A 23,346-nucleotide genomic window follows, 5' to 3' on the forward strand; every position below is an offset into this window, starting at 1 on the left:
AGACAGTTACCAAAATGGGAGGAGAAGTAGGGTAGGAGTGAAGGGTAGAGGGTGTCTGCCTGACAATGGGAATGGGAATAGAACTTTGGTTGTGGGGGAAGGCTTGGGAAGATGTACCCCAGAAATTTATATAGAGTTGTCAGTCAACAAGAATAAGATTTAAAAACCATGTATTCGTTAAATAACTCAAAGACAGTATGTGTCTTTTTTTTCAATTGAAGTACAGTAAGAATTCTCTATACAATAAGACATCACAAGGAAAACATTTTTTGATTCTATAAAAATACAAAAGACAAATAACAATCTCTGTGTTCCGCTCCACTCCTGAACTTACTGTGTTGTAGTAAATTATTTGACTTTAGGATCATCATACAAGGGTCTACTTAAGGGGAAGTCCTATCTCACTCACCTTCATATTCCTCATACCTAGCACAACTCTGTTAAAAAATGAGGCATTATTAACTACTGGATGCCGAAATAGTATGAACCAATAGAAGAAATAACCACCAATCCATAAGACAATGGTGTATGTGTGTGTGTGTGTGTGTGTGTGTGTGTGTGTGTGTGAAGTTTTATTTTTCTCGTTATCATATTTATTTTGATTTACAGCCAGGAGTGGAATCAATAGAAGCAACCACTGAAAACAGCCTTCAACTGTACCAATCTAACTTGCTTGACAGTGACACCTGGACTACATTAGAGGTGAAATTACATGGGGGTTCCACTTGGAGCAGCAAGTCCCATTTAATCAGATGGAAATTTCCAGAACATTAAGTCCCACCTGGGTAACAGAAAACAAGCAGCCAGAGAGAGGAGAAAAGAAAGAAAAATGAGTACATACTATGGGCAGCTCCTGTGTGGTTGTAGGGTAGGTAAAATATCAGGCTTTTCTGCCCTCTCACCATTAGGATTAATGATAGATCCTTGCGGCCCTGAATGCATGCCTGATGGCAGGCACCTGGAGTAGGGTGTGGGCATGCGTAGGTGGGTACACCTGGGCTGAGAGACTGGGTTTATAAGGGTGGCGTAGCAGAGTGCAGTGTGGAGGTGCGGTGTCGAGGATGGAGGAGTGCGGCGGAGAGTGAGAGAGTGTGACGGAGTACAGCAACTACGAATGGTGAAGAGCATGAAGACAACATGGCTGCTAGAAGCGTTAATGAACCTACCCAGTATGGGTTGGTTGCCTTACAGTGGTCCTCTCAGTTGGATCTCCTGTCCTCCCCAGTCCAGGGTGCAATTTTAGTGTGGTGAGCCACAGCCAGACCCAGACAAATCCTGGCTCTGTGATCCTGAACAAATGTTAACTGCATTCTTAAGCCAGTTTCCTCACCTGTCAAATAAGGATCCCGATTTCATCCATCACCTGGGGCTCTTCAAAGAGAATAGTACTCACACATGGTAAGCACTCAGTAAATTTAGCTGTTCTCTTCATTTGAAAACCACAGTGCCAAGAGATTAAGAAACTTGTTCAAAGCCTCAGCACTAATAATTGGAGAAACCAAGGTTTGGACACAGGTCTACCATATCATATTCCTACAGTCTTCATTGTGAACCACACAGATGTCTGGTTCTAAGAAAGCTGATGATTTCTCTGTAATACTTCCATCTCACCTCCTGGCCCCCACCAGGTACACCTCTTTCATGTTCTGTCTCTTCCTTTATCTCCTCCTCTTCCTGCCTCTCTCATCCTTATCTCTTTTTTTTCTAAGTATTCACTTCTTTGCCCCCCTTCCCACCACTGGCAGTATGTCTTCTTGCAATGAGGACTGAGAGGTAAGAGATGCTTATAAAACATTCTGAAAATGCTCTCAGTCCCTTAGGATTATCCAGGAATAAAGTCCAGGGCTTTTTCTGCTAGCCCAGATGGAAAAGTACAGGCCAGGGGACCTGGCATTTATTAACCACCTACTTTGTACCAAATGTTATTTGGACATTTTATATCCATAATCTCATTTAATCTCACAAAATGCATGGGGTGCATTTGATTATACCTGTTTTACAGCTGAGGACAAAGAAACTGAAAAAGGTTAAATGATTTACAACAGTCTTAGAGCTGACAAGTGGCAAAGTTGAGAGAAAAGCCTTAGGTTTGCTGTCTTCAAAGGCCCTGTTCTTTCATGCCAGTTCACTTGTGGAGTAAAGATCTGAATACTTTACACACTACATAATGCAGACATTGACCACATTATCAGGATCTGAAAACTTACGTATTCAGTGTCAGACAGTTGACTTGTTCCTCAGCGTTAAATGTCTTCAGTTTTTACATACTGATGTGTGTTGGTAATAAATGTAAAGGGAACACTCATCGCTTATTATTATTTTTTTAAAAGATTTATTTATTTATGCATACAGAAACTGGGGTACAGGCCAGAGGTGCGGGGGTTGAGGGGTGAGAGGATTCACCAGAGACAGAATGGGGAACAGAACAGGCAGACTGGCTGAAATACACTGCTGAGAGGAGCAGTGGGCGAGACAGGAGAGGTCTGCTGTGCCATGTGGGTAGCTCCCTAGCGGAGGTCGAACTCGTGCTGCAGTGGCTGCAAATAGCTTCATAAGTTGTGTCTTAAACCCTTGTGCCACCAGGGAGGCCCTCATTGCTTATTAAAGATCTATAACCTAACAGATTATTACAGAGCTAAGAATCAAATTCTAGAATTATATTCTCTTCAAAGGCTAAACTGCAAGTGAAATGGAAATTTTAATGGTGCCCCCCTGCAAAGTGAAGCTTTATGGGAGAGAAATCATTAGTTGAATCTGTATGATTTTCAAAGCCTAAAATTTCATGTCCAGGGCTGTCAAACCACTGCTTCTTAAAGCAACAGTGAGGGCTAATATTTTAAGGATATTTGACATTCAGCTCTCACAAAATCACTTAAAGTTCTAATCTCAGTGTTTTCTAACAAAAGACAGATAAAACAATTACAGGCAGACAAGAAAAGGAAAGTCAAAGGGCAACATGTCCAAGTGTTAACAAATGGGTGTAAGTAATGGATGTAAAAATATAAATAGGAGAGGGACTCCCTGGTGGCACAAGGGGTTAAGACACAACCTATGAAGCTGTCCACAGCCACTGTAGCATGAGTTCGATCCCCGGCCAGGGAGCAACCCACATGGCACAGCAGACCTCTGCTGACTCGTCTGCTGTTGCCCTCAGCAGTGTATTTCAGTCAATCTGCCTGTTGTGTTCCCCGCTCTGTCTCTGGTGAATCCTCTCACCCCCTGCACCTCTGGCCTGTACCCCAGTTCTTGTATGCATAAATAAATAAATCTTTAAAAAAAGCATATACATAGGAGAAATGGAAGACAGCTCTACGGAGATGTAAGCACCTCTTACATAGCAGGCAAAATTGTAGGGTTAAAAAGAAGGGAGTCACTAATAAGAAAAAAAGAGAACCTAAATGGCTTAAATGATTTAAATGACCATGAAGGTTCTTTAAACTCTAAAACCCAGGATTCTAGGATTCCATGAAACAGTATGTGTTATAAACAAATCCAAGCCAAACTATGTGTTGTTTCTGAGCTCAGCAGCCATCTCTGAAGCCCAGGCAAGTACAGGGGACATGGACAAGAGCACCTGAACTATAGTGGGGAAGAAGTTTCAGCAGGCAGTGGAGTATAAAGATCACCAAGAACAGTGAAACTGGGGGGTTTAAGAAAAAGTAAATGTGAAAAAGACATATTTTGAGAGGTTTTAAGCAGCAGACTAAATAAAACAAGTGAGAATGTTTTGATCCAAGTCATGTTCTGAGCAGGACAAGATAGAGATAAGTCATTTACCACCCTGTCCCACGCTCTTTGGGCTATGATACATATATCTAAACTATACCTTCAAAGAACTCAACTCAAACAGATTTTACAAATACCTACTTGATTAAACATGGTTTTAGTTGTAGGTTCTCACCTCAGATCTTATCACCTTCTATGTCCCCATGGGAAGCCCTCCATAGACTCCTCAGTCCTCCTTTTCTTTTTTTAAAAAAAGTATTTATGCATACAAGAACTGGGGTACAGGCCAGAGGTGCGGGAGGTAAGAGGATTCACTAGAGACAGAGTGGGGAACAGAATAGGCAGACAGACCGAAAGCACTGCTGAGGGGAGCAGCGGGTGAGACAGGAGAGGTCTGCCGCGCCATGTGGGTAGCTCCCTGGCCGGCAGGGGATGGAAACCATGCTGCAGAGGCTGTGGACAGCTTCACAGTGCTGTGCTTAACAATCCTTGTGCCACCAGGGAGGCCCCTCAGTGCTCCTTTTCTTTGAGGACTTTTAATACTTCACTCTTTCTCTTTCCATCTCTTTGCCACTATTTTTGGTGGCTCATTAGCCACACAGGTGTGTCTTCCCAATGGCCAGCACTATCAACCCTTCCACTTGCCCACTCCAAATTATCTGTTTCTCTCAATTGACACCTTTTCCTCACACTTTACTGAGAAAAAGAAACAATCAGTCAAGACTTCCTTCATCTTCCCACCATAAAAATTTTCAGACTTCCCCATCAATTCCCTAACACAGCACCCTCTCTGGCTTTACTATGGATGAAGCATCACTACTTCTTTCAAAGTCCAATTCCTTGAGATCCTAATTCCATCCTTTCTTATTTTTTCAAGAACCTTTTCTCCCCAATTATCACTACTTTTCCTGAATCATTATTTATTTCCTCTCTGCTGGACCCTTATCATCATCGTGTAACTATACTGAATTATCTCTTATCCTAAAAATGAAAACAAAGACTTTTGAAATACCACATCCTGTTCCAGCTTCTGCCCTGCAACTCTGGTCCCCTTCACAGAAACTTCTTAAAGAGTTTAGAGTTATCATTGTCTTTATTGCTTTACCTCACATTCACTCTCAGCCAATCCCACTATGATTGGTTGGCAATAATAATTGGTTGGCAAGAATACTGACACTGCTCCTGGTTGGCAATAATCTGATTTGCCAAATCCAATAGTCACACCTCTGTTTTTGATGTAGTTGAATACTTGCTCCATTTTTAAAAAGAAATACATATCTTAACACTCAAATAAAAAGTGATGAGTTTGCTTCTTGATTAAGCAGGGACTTTCATTCATACTAAAATCACTGGAGGCATGTGTGGGAGTACACTGACGGGGAAAAGTGAGGTGTGAAACATCACATACCGTATATACTTCTGATTAAGTTCCAAGACAACCAAAACAAACATTGTTTAGAGATGCAAATATTTCTGAAAGTATTGAGAAAAGCATGACAGTGATAGATGTATGATCCAGGATAGCAGTTACACTGGATAGGCAGGATAGGGGTAAGAATATACTGACAATTTGATGTATTTAAACTGAATGTTGAGTTCCTAAGTGTTCATTTTATCATTATGCTTAATAACGAAAAAGAAGCTTAAGGTAGAACATGTTTAAGAGAAATGATTATACAGAGGGACGGAGAAGGGAAGAATTTAAGAATAATTTCTCAATTTTTGACTTAGGTATCTAGGAAGATAGTGATGTCATTTATGATGATAGAAAGTCTGAAACAGAAACACTGCTTTGGAGAAAAAATTAAAGTTTTTGTTTAGGTTACATGAGGTTTGGGGTATCTACTGCAATGTAAGAGGAGATATAGAATAAGTGACTGGAATACAAATCTGAGTTCTGGGGAGCAGAACTGAATCTCAGAACTGAAACTATGTGGTAAATCTTTAGTTTGACCTAACTATCTCTCTATCTATCAATTACTTATCAATCTGGTTTTAGAGACATGGTATTAAATGAGGTCAACTGGGAAAATACGAAGGCCCCATATAGATAGCCCTAAGGATTGAGATTGGGGACAGAAAGATGATCAGCAAAAGAGACCAAAAAGAATTGGCCAAAAAGGTAGAATAAAACCTAGCAACATGAGATTTCACAGAATTCAAGAGAATCAAGTGCTCCAAGAGGAAACAGTCCCCTTCCTCTGCTGCAATGACCTTGGAGGCCATCTGTTCTGTAGGGAGGAAGGTCAAAAGATTTCCTTTGACTTTGCCTTTCTTATTGTTGTCATCTGCTCTAGGAATCTTTTTCTAATATCCGAAGCCAGACTATAAGTCCTTGAATTGGAGGATCTGGTTCCCATTGTATCCTGGCACCTGGCATGTCTTCTGATAAACATACATTCCTCACAGACCAACGAGAAGCATAGTTATTTTTACTTGTTTCTGTTTGGACAGCTTCATGGAAAGCATTTTTCCTTACTGGGGTGATCACCATCTTATCAAATATTGAGCTTAGGTATTTACTTTTCTCAGGGTAGGTGCTGGGCTTAGAGGAGTTCAAAAGAAGAAAAGCGGGTAGAGGCTACCACTGGTTCTCAAACAGCATTTGTCCTATAGTGAAAATGTTTGCACGTAGAAGGGTAATGGACCAGCTATTCTCATTGCCTCAATTCTCAGGCAAAAAGACACCAAGTATATTATTTTCAAGTTTAGCTAGTTTAGAAGTCAGCAAACTATGGCTCCCTGTTTTTATATAGCCTCTGAACTAATCATGGTTTTTACACTTTAAAATGCTGAAAACACATCAAAAGAGGAATCATTTCCGTTACCTGTGAACAGTATATAAAATTCAAATTCCAGTGTTTATAAATGTAGATTTATTGGAATAACTTCTAGAAGTTAATTGCTCCCATCTAACCTATCTTAACAATATTTAAAAATTACAAATGAATAAATGAATTGCCCTGCTTTGCAATGTGAGGAGGGGTGGCTACAGCTGGCAACCCTGCACTTTCTCTCTCTCTGGGGTTCTCTCAATCATCATGCCATCACCCACCATGATGGGAGAGGACTCCTTTTCCACAGCTAGAGCAAGTAGATATGTGTAACATTTCCTATACTCTCCGTGGTAGAGTTTAGCAAGACCAAAACAGGTAAAGAAATCTTTAAAAAATGATGAATGAACAGAGAAAAACCTAATGAAGAAATCAGCTCTAAAAAAAATAGTGCATTTCTCTTTATTCTGGAGTCTCCTGGTGATCTAAGCAGTGAGAGATCACTTACTCCCAATACCTGGGCATATTCTCAGGCATGTCTGGACACCATGAAGCCCAAACACAAGTATGTTTTTCCCCCTAGAAGTAAAATATGGCTGCTTGCTACAGTATCAGGCCTGCCTTTGATGGATGCCAATTGAGGGTCCGTCGCCACAAACGTAGGAAAGTGGTATCTTTCCTCCAAACATTTACCGAGGTGTCATTTAAAAAGCGTTTTCATGGAGGATCATGACAGAACTGAATTTAATGACACAGGAAAAGGCCACATGGAATAAAAACATCCCCATTCTCTGCTGATTTGAAATATTACCGCCCAGTCCACCAGGAGATAATTATGTTGCTCTCAGTTTTGAGTAGCAGAAGCTGCAAAGAAAAAACTATCATAAGATCATTCACAGTTTGAGAGAGTAACTATAAAAAGCTTACTACGAGTAATTTTTTAAAATGCCAAGTTACATGTGAGTACTCATTTAAGGGTTAAAGGAAGAAGTGTTAAAAAAAATTCACACCTTTTAGGTTTACATCAGTTGATTTTTCATAAAGAAACTGATGACAGAAACAGTGGTGAGAGGTGAAAACCAGGCAGCTTAGAGTAAGAGAAAAGAGATCCTACACCAACCCACAGAAAGATCAAACACACACACAAAGGAAGACTCAGACATTAAAAGGCAGCCAACAGAGCTTCGTAAACATGGTAATATCTCAGAAAAAGAGTTCCTCTCTTTATGAATGCCTGCAATGCTCTGAACAAGCCAGCTTCCTTGGTTCAATTCATAACCATTTGTAAGTTCATAACCATAATGAGTTGCTGTTTTCATTGTTATGATGGTGGTTTACTTTATAGGATGTGAGAAAGTTACTGTCCTAACATGAAGGGCTTTTAATTCAATAGACAAACACTTAAAGGAAAAACCTTTCAGACAACTCTAAATAGGTTATTATCAGCTGTGAGTAAGAATGACAAGAATTTACTAGCCTAGAGTTTCCCAAGTTTATACTTTAACCTAAGTGATATAACTTACAAAATTCTCAACCTATTTACTAATACCTTGGACATGCACATAAAATATGTCCCATTTTCAAGAATTTTATCTGTACTATGTATGAAAAAAATCTAATCCATGAGGCTTTAAAAAATATTACTTTGACTATGTATAACCAAATGTTAGTAAGAGTAATCATTGTATTATAAAAATAACAAACATTTAAAATGAAGCAAGTGGCTTAACATTTATTTAAGAGATTTTATTATGAAATGAGAGGGAATAAATTCTAATTTATTGGAGGAAGTCATTTCAAAATATTATTTTTTTAAATAGAGGAGTGAAATTAATATAAAGGAAGAACATACAACTATTCTACAATCTCAATACTACATATTATATTTTATTAACAGGGTTTTTAGGTCTTTGAATATCATTACAATACCACTGATTAGTGTAGTCAGTTACCAAAAATCATTAGTAGCTCATGGAAAATGAACAGAACTTAATCACAAGGCTAGTTTACATGTATGCTTACCCCCAAGTTTTACAAATAAGCATTTGGAAATTTCTCACATCAATACTTCAAAATCGGGGCCTCCTTGGTGGCATAAGACGTTAAGTCTCAGAACTATGAAGCTATCAGCAGCCACTGCAGCACAAGTTCAATTCCCAATCCCTGGCCAGGGAGCTAACCCACATGGCATAGCAGACCTCTCCTGTCTTGCCCACTGCTCCCCTCAGTGGTGTATTTCAGTCAATCTGCCTGTTCTGCTCCCCACTCTGTCTCTGGTGAATCCTCTCATCCTGCACCTCTGGCCTGCACCCCAGCTCTTGTATGCATAAATAAATAAAACAAATCTTAAAAAAAAACTTCAAAATCTCCAGATAATAAAGCATTGAATTATATGCCAATAACTTTGTGCGCCAAATTTACACCAATTCTGAAAAGCTCTATACTATATCACTAGTTGAGTGCTTTTGAAAACTAGTATATAGATGACTATTTCTTGTATCTCCAAAGATTTGCTGTATTGGTATAAAGTTCATATAAGCATTTTTTAAAAGATTTATTTATTTATGCATACAAGAGCTGGGGTACAGGCCAGAGGTGTGGGGAGGGGGTGAGAGGATTCACCAGAGACAGAGTGGGGAACAAAACAGGCAGATTGACCAAAGTACACTGCTGAGGGGAGCAGTGGGGCGAGTCAGGAGAGGTCTGCTGTGCCATGTGGGTTGCTCCCTGGCTGGCCGGGAATTGAACTTGTGCTGCAGTGGCTGCCGATAGCTTCATAGGTTGCATCTTAACCCTTATGCCACCAGAGAGGCCCCATATAAGTATTTTTGCTTCAATAAAATATTTGATTACATAGAAAAAAATTATCTTCCCAATAATTACCCTTCAAAAGTGCATTAGAATGAAAAATATATTTGCTATCCTTTTCATAGCCATGAGCAATCTGGTGGTACTCATCTGAGCAGTGAAAATCAGAGGCTTGAAAGAGAGCAGTACTGCAGTATTTGGAGGAGAGAGGATTTCTGGATATTAAGTTTTATTTTTAAATGTTATGTCCCCAGATGTCTACTTTTTATCAAGCTTGTAGGCTCAGGGGGTAATAATAATTTTGGGACAATCTCAAAGGTAAAATATATCAAGGTTTGACTATAAAGGAATGAAATTTATTACTGATTAGCTTTGTGGAATAAAAGAGTTACAGCGATAGTATCAATATAGACATAGGAGTAATAACCAAACATTACTGAGACATAAATTTATAGCCAAATTGCAAACACGCAGAAAATGGGTATAAGATATACCTAATTTTAAACATTTTCTAGCAATATAAACATATATCCCTGGGCAGTCACAGTATTTGGATTAGAATCAAAATGAACTTGATAATTATGGCATTAATACTTGTTGATTCAGTACCAATACTTTAAAAATTCTATTCCATTACATCATCTTCTCTTTTCTTTCTACCCTCCCCCATCTTTATTGATACATACCTTCTTCTGGTGTTTGTGTTCTCAAGGATTCACTCCAGTTACTCCAACTACCTTTGTAAAGATGTATTTTAGAGGAAATCTGAAATTCATACATTGCAAATGGCATCAGGTCCAGCAAGTCATGTCTTCCTTTGACATTTGTAGCATTAACCTTGAATCAGGTAAGATTTTGAAAGGTGCCTATTAGTACTAAATTATTTGAGAGAATTTTTAACATAAAGGTAAGAAATTCAACCAGAGACCACATAACCTTTTTTTTCAGATCTGTTGTTCAATTAGGAGAAATATCAGTGACTGGGTTACACAATATAAATGATGTTAATATAAAATAATAGCTTCTCTAAAGGACAAAGCCCAAAAAACTCATGGGACTAAGAAAGTTTCATCTATGTGGGTACCCAGAGGGGTCCTGAAAGCAGCTGAAAAAAAGAGTAAAGAAAGTAAAAAAGCTACTAATGGAGAAAAACAAAAACCATATGCTATCATTCATATGTAGTTTATATGGAAACAAATCAAATGGACAAATAAACTCTTAAGTACAGAAAACTGGTGATTAACAGAGGGAAAAGGGGCAGGGTAGTGGGTGAATTGTATAAAGGGGAACAAATGAATGGTGATGGGTGGAAACTAGAGTTTTTGGCACTGATCATAAAGCAGTATTTACAGATGTAGAATTACAGTGCTGTACAGTGGGAACAGTTTATAAACCAATATTATCTCAACAAGAATGTATATGGAAAACCACCAATTTTCAAAAAGGTTTAGAGAAGTTTCTAAATTAGATATCATTTTTTATTTGGTCACAGTTAGAATGGGATTATTGTTTTAACACAGACACAGAACTGACTTCAAAAAGAAAAATTTAATGATATAAGAAAATTTAAGAACCTACCTCAATAGAATAAAGCCATCTATTATAAACCAACAGCCAATGTAATATTTAACAGGTGAAAAATTGTTTTCCCTTCAAGATCAGAAATAAGACAAAGATGCCCACGGTCAGCACTTCAGTTTAACTTTGTATTAGAGGTTTTGGACAGAGCTATCAAAAACTAGGAAATAATGGGAATCCAAACTGGAAAATAAGAACTAAAGCAATCACTGTTCACAGACAATATATTGTATGGAGAAAACCCTAAAGAGACCACCAAAAAGCTATTAGAAACAATAGATGAATATAGCAAATTGTCAGGTAACAAAATCAACACACAAAAATCCAAAGCAGTTTTATATACAATAAACAAGAAGAAAAAGAAATCAAGAAAATAACTCCAATTACAATTGCTTCAAAAAGAATCAAATACTTAGGGATTAACTTAACTATGGAGGTGAAGGACCTATACAACAAGAACTATAAGATGTTTTTAAAAGACTCAGTGGCATAAGGAGATGGAAGGACATAATATGCTAACAGATGGGAAGAATCAATACAATCAAAATGACTATCCTGCCCAAAGAGTTATGTAAATTTACTGAAATACCCATCAAAATACTAACAATATTTTTCAAAGAAATAGTATAAAACAATATTGAAATTTACATGTAACAACAAAAGATAGCAAAAGCAATCCTGAGGAAAAAAGAGAAATGGAGGCATCACATTACCTGACATCAAACTTAACTATAAAGCAACACAATTAAAAACAATATGGTAAAAATAAAATAAAATTTTAAAAAATCACACTTGTAAGTTTGAACTAGAACTCTAATGTCTATGTTGTCACTGATGATCAAAATGTAAATATTTTACCCAATAAATAAATAAAAACACTATGGCATTTGCACAAAAATAGATACAAGAGTCAGTGGAACAGAATAGAAAGCTCTGAAATAACTCCACATACATACCAATACCTCATCTATGATAAAGCAGCCACAGTCATAAATGGGGAAAGGAGAGCCTCTTTAATAAATGGATCTGGGACCTCCCTGGTGGCACAAGGGGTTAAGATGCAACCTATGAAGCTGTCTGCAGCCACTGCAGCACGAGAGTCATCCCCCAGCTGGCCAGGGAGCAACCCACACGGCGCAGCAGACCTCTCCTGACTCGCCTGCTGCTCCTCTCAGCAGTGTGCTTTGGTCAATCTGCCTGTTCTGTTCTCCACTCTGTTTCTGGTGAATCCTCTCACCCCCCACACCTCTGGCCTGTGCCCCAGCTCTTGTATGCATAAAATAAAATAAATATTTTTTAAAAAATAAATAAATAGATCTGGTAAAACTGGAGGGCCACACATAAAAGAATGCAGTTGGGTCATTCTCTAACTCCATACACAAAGATAAAACCCAAATGGATTAAAGATTTAGATATAAGGCCTGCAACAAACAAAATATATAGGAGAAAACATTGCAATCTGTTTCATGATGCTAAAAGATGTTAAAGATGTTTTTGGAAAATCAATCTCTATGGCAAGGGAATTAAAAGCGAAAAAAAGCAATTGGCATTACCTCAAGTTAAAAAGCTTTTACATAGTGAAAAAAAAAGTAAGAAGATTAAAAAGACAGCATATTGAATGGGAGAATATATTCACACAATATATAACAAACAAGGGGTCAATATTGAAGATACATAGTTAAAAAGTATAAAAGTCAACAGAAAAACAAACAACCCAAGCAGCAAATGGGTTGTAGTAGCAGCAAATATGAGCAATTACCCAAAAGGATATCCAGAAGGCCATTAGATATATGAAAAAATGTTCATCACCACATCCAATAAGAGATGCCGGTTAACAAGCAACTATAAACCAGAGATACACTATGGGGGGAAGGAGGGAGTAGGATCAAAACGAGTAGGGGTGGGAATTGTACGGGGACTATAACCAAGATGAAAATGCATACATTGTGCAAAAATGAAAAGTGATGTAAAAAATACATAAAATAAAAAACAAAAACAAACAAAAAAAAGAGATGCAGGTCTAAAACCACAATGAAACACCACCTCATACCTGTGTGAATAACACATTAAAAAGACCCTCAACAACAAGTATTGAAGGAGATGTGGAGAATGAAGAACACTATTATGCAGTTAGTGGGAATGTAAACTTGATGCAATCATTATGGAAAGCAGTCTGGATTCGTCTTAAAAAACTAAAAATGGAAATAATGTATGATTCACAAATCCCATTCTTGGGCTTCTATCAAAAGAACATGAAAGCATCCATGCAAAAAATTTTATGCTCTACAACGTTTACTGGAGCACTATTTATAATAGTTAGGATGCAGAAGCAGCCTAAATGCCCCTCAATAGGTGAGTGAATCAAGAAGATGTGGCATACCCACATTATGGAATACTGCTCAGCTAAAAGGAAAGATTAAAATACAGCTGTTTACAGAAAAATGGAGGGAGTCTCTGGGAATTATGTCTAGAAAAGCAAGTGAGAATGACAAAAAAATCAACACCCCCTGAACATTTATATAATAGATGATTTGACTAAGTAAAATATTAAAAAACTAGTAGATATTAATAAGGTCAGTAAGGGATATGAAGCTAAGAGGAGGGGAGGGAGAAATGGACAGGAAATATAAGGGTTGGGGAGGGGAAAGAAATGAAAAATAAATTAATTCATACCCACTTTTTTTAAAAAAGAAAATGAAGCATTGGCAAGGACATAGAGAAATTGAAACACTCATACATTGTTAGCAGGAATGTAAAATGATGCAGCCACTGTGGAAAAGGAATTTGGTAATTCTGCAAAAAAGTTAAACATAAAAAAAGAAAATTATACCAGAAATATTTAATTATTATACCCTTTGATTATTAGCTATATGTGAAACTGATTCTTTGTTATTATTATAAGGCATTATATTTTTAAACATTTTTTTAAAGATTTACTTATTTATGCATACAAGAGCTGGGGTACACCAGAGTCAGAACAGACAGACTGACCGAAGCACACTGCTGAGGGGAGCAGTGGGCGAGTCAGGAGAGGTCTCCTGTGCCATGTGGGCAGCTCCTTGGCCAGGAATGGAACTCATGCTGCAGTGGCTGCGGACAGCTTTATAGGTTGTATCTTAACCACTTGCAACACCAGGGAGGCTCGTAAGGCATTATATTTTTACAAAGCTACCAGAAGAAATTATAATCCTAGACTTTTTCTTGTAAAAAAAATTAATGCCTAATATTATATCAAGGTGTGGAGCTTTAGCTTTGCAATATTCAATTTAATATAAGCTTCTATGGATATTCTCTAATTCTTCTCTTTCCAATATATTTAAAAATTAATAAAATGTAATAATGGGGCAGAGGGTTGAATAACAAGAAGAGATGAGGAATAAATTGAATAAATTGAAAAATATCATGTTGGTTTACTGAAGCCTGTGGCTTAAACAATTTCAGAATCAGTGATCAAAATTCAAGCTATTTCTTAATTAATAGAAGTGGATATATATTTCTGGTATACCTCTAATGCATACTATTTGACTAAATATTTTAAAGTCTGTATTTTACTGGTGTGAAAAGACAGATTCTGTGCAGTAAGACTTAGAACCTCTATTATATCCACCCTTCACTCTAAAGACCATTACCATATTCCAGAATGTGCTGTTAACGGGCCGATATCTGAGTCGATTAAATTGCACCAGTTCTTCATCTTTCCATTGAAGGATGCATCTTCTCACAGAATCATTTACAAATCTGATTCTGATGTCCCACGGAGGAAGAGGCCTCACTAGTCACAAGGACAAACAAAGGCTTCACAATGGTCATATGTATTGCTATGAATTATAAAGAACTGAACAAAACTGTTCCTTCATTTCTAAGATGCAGCAACACTAAATATGGTAAAAAACAAAAGAGAATTTGCTAACTTTTAGAAAGAAAAAAAGTTTGGTTTACTTCTAAATTATTAAAATAATTCCCTATAATCTACCTTTATTCTTTACCAAATAAATTACCACGAAGGTTTGTGTTAGTGTTGTTCCCTCTTAACTCAATGCTCTAAAGAAAACTGAGTGCCGATTTTGAGAGGTCAAGGGCTGAGAAGAGAGAGATTGCCAGTATTGACTACCTCAGGATGAGGATGCAAAGAAGTGTTGGTAGGAAAAACATCATAAGAAAGGCAAAAAAGAAAGAATAAGAGGAAAAAGAAGGTGGCAGAGAGATGAACAGTCAATGGAAAGAGGTGGAAAATAGAATGGGGAGAGTGTGATGGAAGATGTATAGTGAATGTTCCCAGACTCATAGTTAGCAATATGTATGCAAAGAGGTACTGTGGAAAGAGAGAAGAGAGACACCTAATGTAAGGACAGAGCTTCAGGCAAGTGAGAAGCCTCGTCCTGCCTGAAATAGCCAAACTGTTGGAGATACCTGAGACGGGCCTCTGATTTAACTGGACCAATTATATCTGCTCAGAAATGTACTGGGACTGACTCACTGCAGTTCCTAAGCTAACGAAGGGATCGAGATAAATATTCTCAGAGCAACATGCATTTGTATCTTGATATGCTTTATAGTTTGTACCTGGCTGTTCTAGCCCAGCAGGTCCACAGGTATCCATGAAGGTAAAAAGACACTTCTGCCAAGGGCCTACAGTGAGTTTCTTGAATAACCTCATAGGATCCTCTCCTCAGCCAGAGGCAGTCACTGGAGACTGGTGCCTTCATGGAATGTGAAGTCAGAAGCTCAAATTTCTCCAACAGAGAAATATATAGCCATCTCCATGCATTTTTACTTGTATTGAAGTAACACCTACCCTCTGTTCAGGTGTCTTGGCCACTTTCTATCAACCTCTGTCCCCTTTGAAACAATCATACAGAGGATATTTGAGAGATGTGCCAAGAGTAACACCTAAAAAAAGTAAGATAAGACGTACCTATGTCTAAGAAGGTGAACACAGATGGAAATGAAGATGCACTTCCAAGTTTATTGACAGCCATAACTTTGGCTGTATAATTGGATTCAGATGATTCAGGGATTAGGTTGATTCCAAGGTTCAAACGGTCACAATAATTACCATTACATTGCTTTTGCCAAGTGAGATTTTTTGGTCCATTTAACCTGTAAACAATAGATAATTGTGTTTAGCAAGATACTTTATATGCTTTCTCCTTTCAGCACAAAAGAGTAAAATGTTCAAATATTTAAAATTCTAGAAAACTTTTAAGGTTAGTCTTATTACTAGGGGATAAACTATGGAAAAATTTGTATTCTAAGTAATAAATAGGGGCCAACAGTTTAAGCTTACTAGGGTAGGGAAGAATATTCAAAACTTGGACCTAGAATTCAGACCCATGATATCAGTTCTCACACTACAGATGAATGAATCAGTTTTAATTGATTTAACACTATCGTTTTTTAATGTACCTAATTATATGGAACTATTACCTTTTCTCTCTAATAAGAGCAGACCTACAAAACAGCTACAAAAACATAATTTCTTACTCACTGTAAAGTATACGTAGTAAACAGATGTGTGTTGCGTCCTCTTTCCCAGGTGCAGGTCACTGTCCCATGTTCTCCATTCTGTATACAAGACAAGTTCTGAGGTTGTTCAGGAACAACTTTAAAAAGAAAGAGCAAACCCTCATAGTTTGAATTGAATAGAGGTGATATTTCAATTGTCCTGGTAGTATTTGCCAACAAGATAACAATACTGCTGTTGCCCATACCCAGATAGCTGGAAGCTATTTCAGATTTCATTAAGTTTAGATTTCCCTCTGAGGCATGAATTTCTTCCAATAACAATAGTATTAATAGAGAATATGGACCAGACACTGACTATCTACTGAGTCCTACACTAAGTATTTTTGTGCATAGCAACTACATTAAGTACATACACTATTGTTATAGTAAAGAGAAAACGAAGACTTAAAGAATGTTGCCCAAGATTATAAAACTATTTCAGTCCAGGCATAGTCGACCTGAGTCCAAATCAACAACATATTCTACCATCTCTCTGACAGATAAACATGCAGTGTTAGTTCTTACCCCTGGTAATGAGGTCACTTTTTTAGAGTGAAGCCTATTCCTCCAGTGAACTGATATTTACTACCAAGACAGTGGTCTTTGTTGCGTTCTTATGGGCTGTACCATCTAAATCTGATATCTGTAGCATCACTTGGAGCACTTTTTGAACATTTATAAATTAATTTTTTAGGTACATAGACACTGAGTACCCCCCATGGGCTTGGTACAGTGCTAGCCATGGAACTACAACATATATGGTTCCTTCCATCCTATTTTTGTTCTGTTGCAAAATTCTCTCTTAATTCTCTAAGGGTATGAAGAATAGTTTTTATTTTTCAACATGGCTTCCCTTAATACACTCTATTTTTTCTACTTAGCTTATATGCTTTGTTCCATATGCTGGTTTTGGTTTCTGTCCTTCATTTTGGAAATTTCCCTAAGTTTTCCTTGATACAAAGTAGTAAAAGGTATCTTGCAGTTTAATTCAAATATAGGAGTGGGGTATTAAGTGATAGAATAAAGCTGTGTGATTGTCAGTTGAAGGGCACATGACCCAGGGCTAAACTCTGGGTTTAACTCCAGGTGATCTGGCTAGGTTTTCTTGGGAACTTGTGTTGTCACTAACTTTAGATATTTCCTCTTGGCCTAGTCACACTTCCCAGAAAAGGAATTTCTAATCTGTTTGGGGGAGGGAAAAGGCCTGAAGGGAGCTACCTGCAAATGTCCTTTAATCCCTCTGTTTTACAGTATGGTACAGTTAATCTCAACTGAACTGGTTGAAACTAGTTCTGTGACCCTCTGATATTTAGCCTCCAGTTTTGTGCTAGAGTAGTGAAACAGTGACTTCTGAACTGCATGGAATCAGAAAGGGGATCTCTGAATCTATATTTTTTTTTTAAAAAGATTTATTTATTTATGCATACAAGAGTGAGACAGGAGAGGTCTGCTTCGTCATGTGGGTTGCTCCCTGGCCAGCTGGGGATTGAACTCGTGCTGCAGAGGCTGCAGATAGCTTCATAAGTTGCGTCTTAACCCCTTGCGCCACCACGGAGGCCCCTTCTTAGGGCCTTTTGATGACCAAAGGAGATGTAAAGTACATGGTACTTTTTTTTTTTTTAAATATCAATTTCTGAGGAATGTCCATTTTTTTTTTTTAAAGATTTATTTATTTATTTATATAAGCACTGGGTACAGTCAGAAGTGCGGGAGGGTGAGAGAATTCACCAGAGCCAGAAGGGAGAGCAGAGCAGGCAGACCAACGTAATACACTACTGAGGGGAGCAGCAGGCGGCAGGAGAGTCTGCGCACCATGTGGGACCCTCACTGGTGGCCGGGGACCGAATCGGTGCTGCAGAGGCTGCGGACAGCTTCTCAACCCAGTGCTCAACCGCTGTGCCATGGGGGAGGCCCAGTACATGGTACTTTTACATAATGAAAAAGTAATTTCTCACCTTCACCTTCACTCCTAAAAGTTTGCAAAGACTCATTTTAAAGACCACAGCTTTTACTTACAAATCAAGTTAACTTTATCATTGTGAATTCCCTGGACCATGAAGTCAAGGTATCTACTTCAGCCAGGGATTTGGTTTAGGCAGAGACTATCCCAGGAGAAACCAGACCCAATTCTCTTCAATGCAAATGTGTAATAGCTGATGCCAAGAAGGACAGAAATCAAAGCCTACAAAAATTAAAATAGTTCCTAAAAAATTGTTATGAATATTATGTTATTATTGTTTGTTAAAGTAAATCATACTGTTACAAATTTTTTCTTCTTAATCTTTAATTGTGGCAAAAACCACTAAATAACCATTTTTAAATGCATTAACCATTTTAAAATGCATGATCCTGTAATGTTAAATATATCCATAATTCTTGTGCAATCACTACTACTTCTTTCTTAAAAAAATTTTATTGAAGTAACATTGCATGTAACTTTACATAGGTTTCAGGTGTGCATCATTATATGGTTATTATTGTTTTAAAAAGTCTTACTTATTGGGCCTCCCCAGTGGCGCAATGGTTGAGCGCTAGGTTGCGAAGCTGCCCGCAGCCACTGCAGCGCCGGTTCGATCCCCAGTTCGATCCCCAGTTCGATCCCCGATTCGATCCCCGGCTCCTCCCCGGCTCCTCCCTGGCTGCTCCCCAGCCACCGGAGGAGGGTCCCACATGGTGCACAGACCTCTCCTGCCACCCGCTGTTCCCCTCAGCAGTGTACTTCGGTCCTTCCGCCTGCTCTGCTCTCCGCTCCACCTTCGGTGAATTCTCTCACCCTCCTGCGCTTCTGACTGTACCCAGTGCTTGAATGCATGCAAGCATAAATAAATAAATCTTTTTTTTTAAAAAAAAGTCTTATTAAGGGGAATAAAAAAATCTTAGAAAAATAGCTTTCAGAAATAGCAGCCAAGTATACATTGAAATCAACCACACAAAAATGTGCTGTCTTTCATTTACTGCCTTGATTTTCTAACTAGTTTGTGGATGAATCTCATGAGGTTGAGCAGAGCATTGGGTGTTCAGTTACTACACAGTTTGATGAGCTCTTGGCAGCAGAGCAGGCAAGGCCCAGGAAGGGGCGGCAGAAAAGGCTGACATTTTGTTTGCCTATCACTAGTTCTAAAAAACCAGCTAACTTTACAACAGGCTTTCTGAAGACACACAGTGGCACTATGAACTATCACTTAACCCCAAAATAGAAAATGAGCTGCTTACTCCCTCACTAATTAGGATTAAGCTTACTATACTGGGTGAAACCAATATTCATTGTGTCTTTTCTTGGAATGACTAGGCATACTCAGAAAAAGGTGTTGGCTTCCAGTCAGTTCTCCACCTCAAAGGTGCTAAAATTGCTCAAAGAACAGCGATTTGATGGTGCAGTTACCACTTGAGCACACTGCACAAGCAACGTTCTGGCAACACCACCTAACTGAGTTGCACCAGGATAGATACTCGTCACCTTCTCCATAGACCTTCAGGTGCTGCAAACTCTTACAACTACGTAGGTGAACAGTATTCTGGATGGAAAAGAAAAAAAAAAAAAGCTAAGAAGTGAAATGGAAGGGCTAAGGACATCTGCCAGGGTGCCGACTTCCAAGGCAATGCATTGCTAAAAAGAAGAAAATGACAGTAGCACTGTGGACACATGGACTTGACATCACAGGGTTGAGAATGTCTAATACAAATATGTAATGCTGGTCTGGTAAGAGATCAAACTACCTGGGTGAAATATTTAGGTGTTTTGAGGACAAGTGAGGTGAGGAGCAATAGTGTTTTTAAGAAAATTTTTCATTCTGTCAATAATCAGTCTTTCTCTTAATGGGAAATGTGCTCAGCTATCCAGCATGCTGCACCCATGAGGAGCAAAGTAAAACTGGATGGAACTGCAATCTTAGTGTTCGTTGTCTAAGCGCTTCCTATGTTTCTGTTACTTGATTAAACACTTTGCATCTAATCACTACAACTATCTTGTCAGGTAGGTGTTAGTATCCTCATGAAACAGACAGAGGAACTGAGGCTCACAGAGTTGACTGTCTAAGGGTTTACTGCTAGCAACAGGGCTGGGGTTCAAAGCTCAAGCTCCTTTAATTACACCGCAGATTGTCAGAGCTGAGAGTATGTGACCTGTAAACAGAGTGAACGGGACGCCCTGAGCTGAAAGAGGAACACTAGACCTAGTTTATGCCTCCTTACCCCTCAGTGATTTGCCTGGCATTTGTTTGGTGTTCTGCTCAATGCTTCTATTTGCCCTCCAGGAAGATTGTCTGGCATTAATCCTTCTAGGTCACAGAGAAGGTGCTTCCATCTGTCCTGAAAAGAGTCTCATTGAACTCTCTATCAATGCCTTTATGACAGGGACCCTGGCCTTGCAACTTGGTTCACTAGCCTGCTTCAGGCTTCCTTATGCCTCTCACTTGCCACTCTGGAGCTTCCCTGGAGCCACAGAGGCACAGAGTGCCATGGGATTGCTCTGGGTCCATGCAAGCTCACTGGCTTGCCTGGCTGAGCCTTTGAGACTGCAGGGTGCAGGCTGCAAGCTGCAGGCAGGTGTGTGCTATTTCATGCTGCACTGTGACACTTGAGTTCTTAAGGCAGTGCACGCCAGGAGTGCACGTCAGCAGTGTGGGGGAACTGATGCCCTGTAGGTGAAATGTGACAAATGGCAGACAGTTAAATTCTTCTCTTTCTCTGTCATTGTTTTTCCATATATTCTTTCTGGAGATGTCCCTAGTGACCAACAATCAGCTGAATTTTCTGTTGACACTGTGGTCTGCTCAGTAACTTGACTACTTTTGCTTGCTCTGTTCCTTTTCTCCCTCACTCTCCCTCCCTCCATGAAATGTTTACATGCCAGATTTGCCTTAGATAGTTTTCTAAAAGACCAGTAAAGGATAATCATTATGATGACTGTTCTCTGTTAACCTCTACTACGTATGATAACCAGGTTTAGGGTGTGCATAGATGAAAGAACTATTTTTTGTGCATGAAATAAAGGGGGCAAGGAGAGTGCTTAGAGTTGGGTGGTCAGGCTGGGTTGCATAAATTGAAAGTCACCTCTTCTTTTTAGGAGGTTGTAGCTCTAAAATTCTCATGTCAAGAAGGATTGAAGACTTAGCAGCAGAGACTCATTTTCCTGCCACTGGAGCACAAGGACCACGAGTAAACGATCTTAATGGCCAAAAAGAAGAGGGAGGAAGAGGAAGACGATGGGAGAACGAGAAAGGGAGACACTCACCAAAGGAGACCCAAAATCTACTGATGTCTCACATCAAGGTACTCATGCTGGTATCAAGATAAAATAGGTCCAGGTGGTAGAAAAAGAAAGAACACTGTCCTATATTTGGATTTCTGTTCAACATATGACAAATACCAAAAGATGACCAATTTTTAGGAGTTCAGAATGGGATACTCACCACCAACCAAGACATCTGCCCCACATATTCTAATCTCAGTACTTTTGCTACAGGCCAGTTTGCAGACAAAGACGGTTGTACCCAGAGAAAGGCCTGTGACCTGAGAACTGAGGGAGTCACCATGCTGAATATGGATTCTATTCTTGAACTGATAGAGGATCAACTGGTTGAAACTAGAATATGGGGAACAGCCCTGCTTGGGCTTCAAAGAGCACGAAATATTGACTGATGATCCAAGGGAAATTAAACGGGAAGGCTTCACAGTCACGTTTCCTCTCTGGCACTCATCTGTGGTAAGACACAAACATAATACTCAATGCGTTAAGAAACCCATTTTAAAATGGATAGTATATGTAATTCCCTAAAACAGAGTAAAATTAACCCCATCAAATCATGGAAATGTAAATTACTCTGTGTTGGTGATGCACAAAGAGAACAAAATTAAATATATATATAAATATATATTTAAAGATTTATTTATTTTCATACAAGAACCGGGGTACAAGCCAGATGCACCGGAGGGTGAGAAGATTCACTGGAGACAGAGCAGGGAACAGAACAGGCAGACTGACGAAACACACTGCTGAGGGGAGCAGCAGGTGGGACATGAGAGGTCTGCCTCGCCATATGGGATTCTTGCTAGCCGGGATCGAACCCACGCTGCAGAGGCTGTGGACAGCTTCACAGTGTGGCGCTCAAACGCCTGCGCCACCAGGGAGGTCCAAAATTAAATATATTAAAGTCTGATTGATCTGATTTAAAACCTGGATCCTTCTCAAAACAGTAATACTATAACCAGAACTATTAATAGAAAAATGGTGAGAAAATGGGCCTCCCCTGGTGGTGCAGGCGGTTGAGCTCTGCACTGTGAAGCTGTCCGCAGTCTCTACAGTGCCAGTTCGATCCCGGCCAGCCGGCGAGGGTCCCACATGGCGTGGCAGACCTCTCCTGCCACGCCCACTGCTCCCCTCAGCAGTGTATTTCATCAGTCTGCCTGTTCTGTTCCCCGCTCTGTCTCTGGTAAATCCTCTCATCCTCCCATACATCTGGCCTGTACCCCGGTTCTTGTATAAATAAATCTTAAAAAAAAAAAAAAGAAAGAAAAGAAAAGTGGTGAGGTGAGAAAATTGTGTTGGAACAAACATTCAGGAACACAGTTCCAGGAAAAACCAATCTCTTCTATGCAAATTATTCACCAGACTACTAAAAAATACTTTCCAGAATAAATCAGATTTGTTTCCATCCTCATTTCTGATTTATAATGCTTATAGTAGTACTCATAATAAAAAGAAAAATTAAGAAAGCTTTAAAAGGCTATTGTAAACTTTACGCAATAGATTTAGGAATAATTCCTTCTTTTGCTATGTTAGTGGTATAAAGTATGTGTAATTTGTTACATTATTGTATAATAAAGAGAAAATATTCAGGGGCTCTGGTGTGTTTGTGGTGGAATTAGGTCTTACTATACCACATTCTGATATTCCTTCAAGATATTAGTCCTTGGGCTAGCTGAATCATTACTCAACACAGCTAATATGAAATTG

General features: G+C 38.9%; 1 protein-coding gene across 3 annotated transcripts in view; it reads right to left on the minus strand.

The window, feature by feature from the left end:
• IL12RB2 (interleukin 12 receptor subunit beta 2) overlaps positions 1-23,346 on the minus strand; it is a 74,292-nt gene that overhangs the window by 40,189 nt on the left and 10,757 nt on the right. For 2 of the 3 annotated variants that reach the window (XM_054691802.1, XM_037501061.1), the window contains exons 3-7: positions 21,803-22,090; positions 16,375-16,489; positions 15,802-15,986; positions 14,516-14,658; positions 9,995-10,145 (exon numbers count right to left, since the gene is read on the minus strand). In XM_054691802.1, coding sequence (XP_054547777.1) covers positions 9,995-10,145; positions 14,516-14,658; positions 15,802-15,986; positions 16,375-16,489; positions 21,803-22,090 — 882 coding nt within the window. Of the gene's footprint in view, positions 1-9,994; positions 10,146-14,515; positions 14,659-15,801; positions 15,987-16,374; positions 16,490-21,802; positions 22,091-23,346 lie in introns of those variants that run through there. The other variant, XM_037501062.1, reaches the window with a different exon arrangement.

This window comes from Talpa occidentalis, unplaced genomic scaffold (assembly GCF_014898055.3).
Source record: "Talpa occidentalis isolate TD23 unplaced genomic scaffold, MPIMG_talOcc4v2.1 talOcc4.9, whole genome shotgun sequence".
Classification (NCBI taxonomy): domain Eukaryota; kingdom Metazoa; phylum Chordata; class Mammalia; order Eulipotyphla; family Talpidae; genus Talpa; species Talpa occidentalis.